Genomic DNA, 1,175 nt, shown 5'->3' on the forward strand with positions numbered 1-1,175 from the left:
TGTACCCACGACGCTAGGGAAAGTGTGAACCCCGGGCCACTGTCTGGGGTGGGCCCTGGAAGAGCAGGGCTCCAGTCAGACTGGGCATTCCTCAAGGACTTCCTCCAGTCCTGTCCTTCCTGGCACCCCCTCTGCCTGCCACTGCAAAGCACAAAGCTCAGAGGATTCTCTGGGCAAATGTTTATCAAAGCATGAATTCTCACAACTTCCTGAGAGAATAAAATGAATTTTTGAAAGGGTGATGAGAGAAGCAGTCCAGGCATATGCAACATACGCAAAAGCTGAGTAGGGCAGTGCTGGCCCCACCAGCTTGCAGGAACCAGTTGTCAGAGTCTGAGGAATTATGCCAACAGGTTGTTAAACATAGCCATTGTTAAAAAATTAAGTTATATAAACACGATTAAATTTAAAACAAAGGCAATTATTTTGAAAACTATGAGGCCTCCAGAGGAGATCGACAAGGTAAACAAACGCAGCCAGGCCATGTGGGCTTCAGATCCATCACAGTCAGGCCTCAACCACACTGGGCCTCATTCTGGTCTTTAGGTAAGTTTCTGGCCCGCTCCCGCAGGTTTGTTGTGGGAACTAAGTAACACCCGCAGGAGCAAAGTGCTTCGCCAACAAGGCCGTGACGGATGTTAGTTTCGTTTCACTCCAGCAAGTTCTTTGCCAGTTTCTCCTCCTGGCACCTCCGGGTCAGTTGGCCTCTCCCTGGCTTCTCCGTCCGGCTTTTATTAGTCTGCCTCCCTCCTTCCTACCGTTTCCGGTGGCACCAGGTGACCTCTCACCCCCTACCCACAGCTCCCCACCCGTCACTCACCCAGACCCCACCCTGCAGGGCGCCCCAAGCTGTTGCCGACAGTCATCATTAGGGCAAATCCTCCCTCTGAGACTGCGGCCCCCTCCTCTGCTCAGGCCCAAGGTGCCCTGCGCCGCTCACCCCAACTATCGACCCCCCTCTAAAGAAATCAAGCGCGATGCCGCAGCAGTTACCCTGGTCTCGGGCTCCCGGCTTCCGGGTTCGGCCATGGGCCCCCCGCCTGACGGGGCCCCCTGCCTGAAGACGCTCCCTCCCCGCGCCCCCGCAGCTGTCCCCTCCTCCTTCCACCAACCTGCGGCCAGCCAAAGGGAGGAGACTCCGGCACAGCCCCCCGCCGCGTCCACACCGAGCCGCG

General features: G+C 56.8%; 1 protein-coding gene across 2 annotated transcripts in view; it reads right to left on the minus strand.

Annotated features, from left to right (window-relative positions):
- MPST (mercaptopyruvate sulfurtransferase) overlaps positions 1 to 1,169 on the minus strand; it is an 8,159-nt gene extending 6,990 nt beyond the window's left edge. Inside the window, exon 1 of one of the 2 annotated variants that reach the window (XM_015591430.2) lies at positions 1,113 to 1,169. Coding sequence is in view for 1 of the 2 variants with exons in the window: in XM_006914477.3 (XP_006914539.2) it covers positions 994 to 1,029 (36 nt within the window). In the remaining variant the exon portion in view is untranslated. The other variant, XM_006914477.3, reaches the window with a different exon arrangement.
- Between the last annotated feature and the right edge of the window lie 6 nt (positions 1,170 to 1,175).

Source organism: Pteropus alecto, unplaced genomic scaffold (genome assembly GCF_000325575.1).
Source record: "Pteropus alecto unplaced genomic scaffold, ASM32557v1 scaffold94, whole genome shotgun sequence".
Classification (NCBI taxonomy): domain Eukaryota; kingdom Metazoa; phylum Chordata; class Mammalia; order Chiroptera; family Pteropodidae; genus Pteropus; species Pteropus alecto.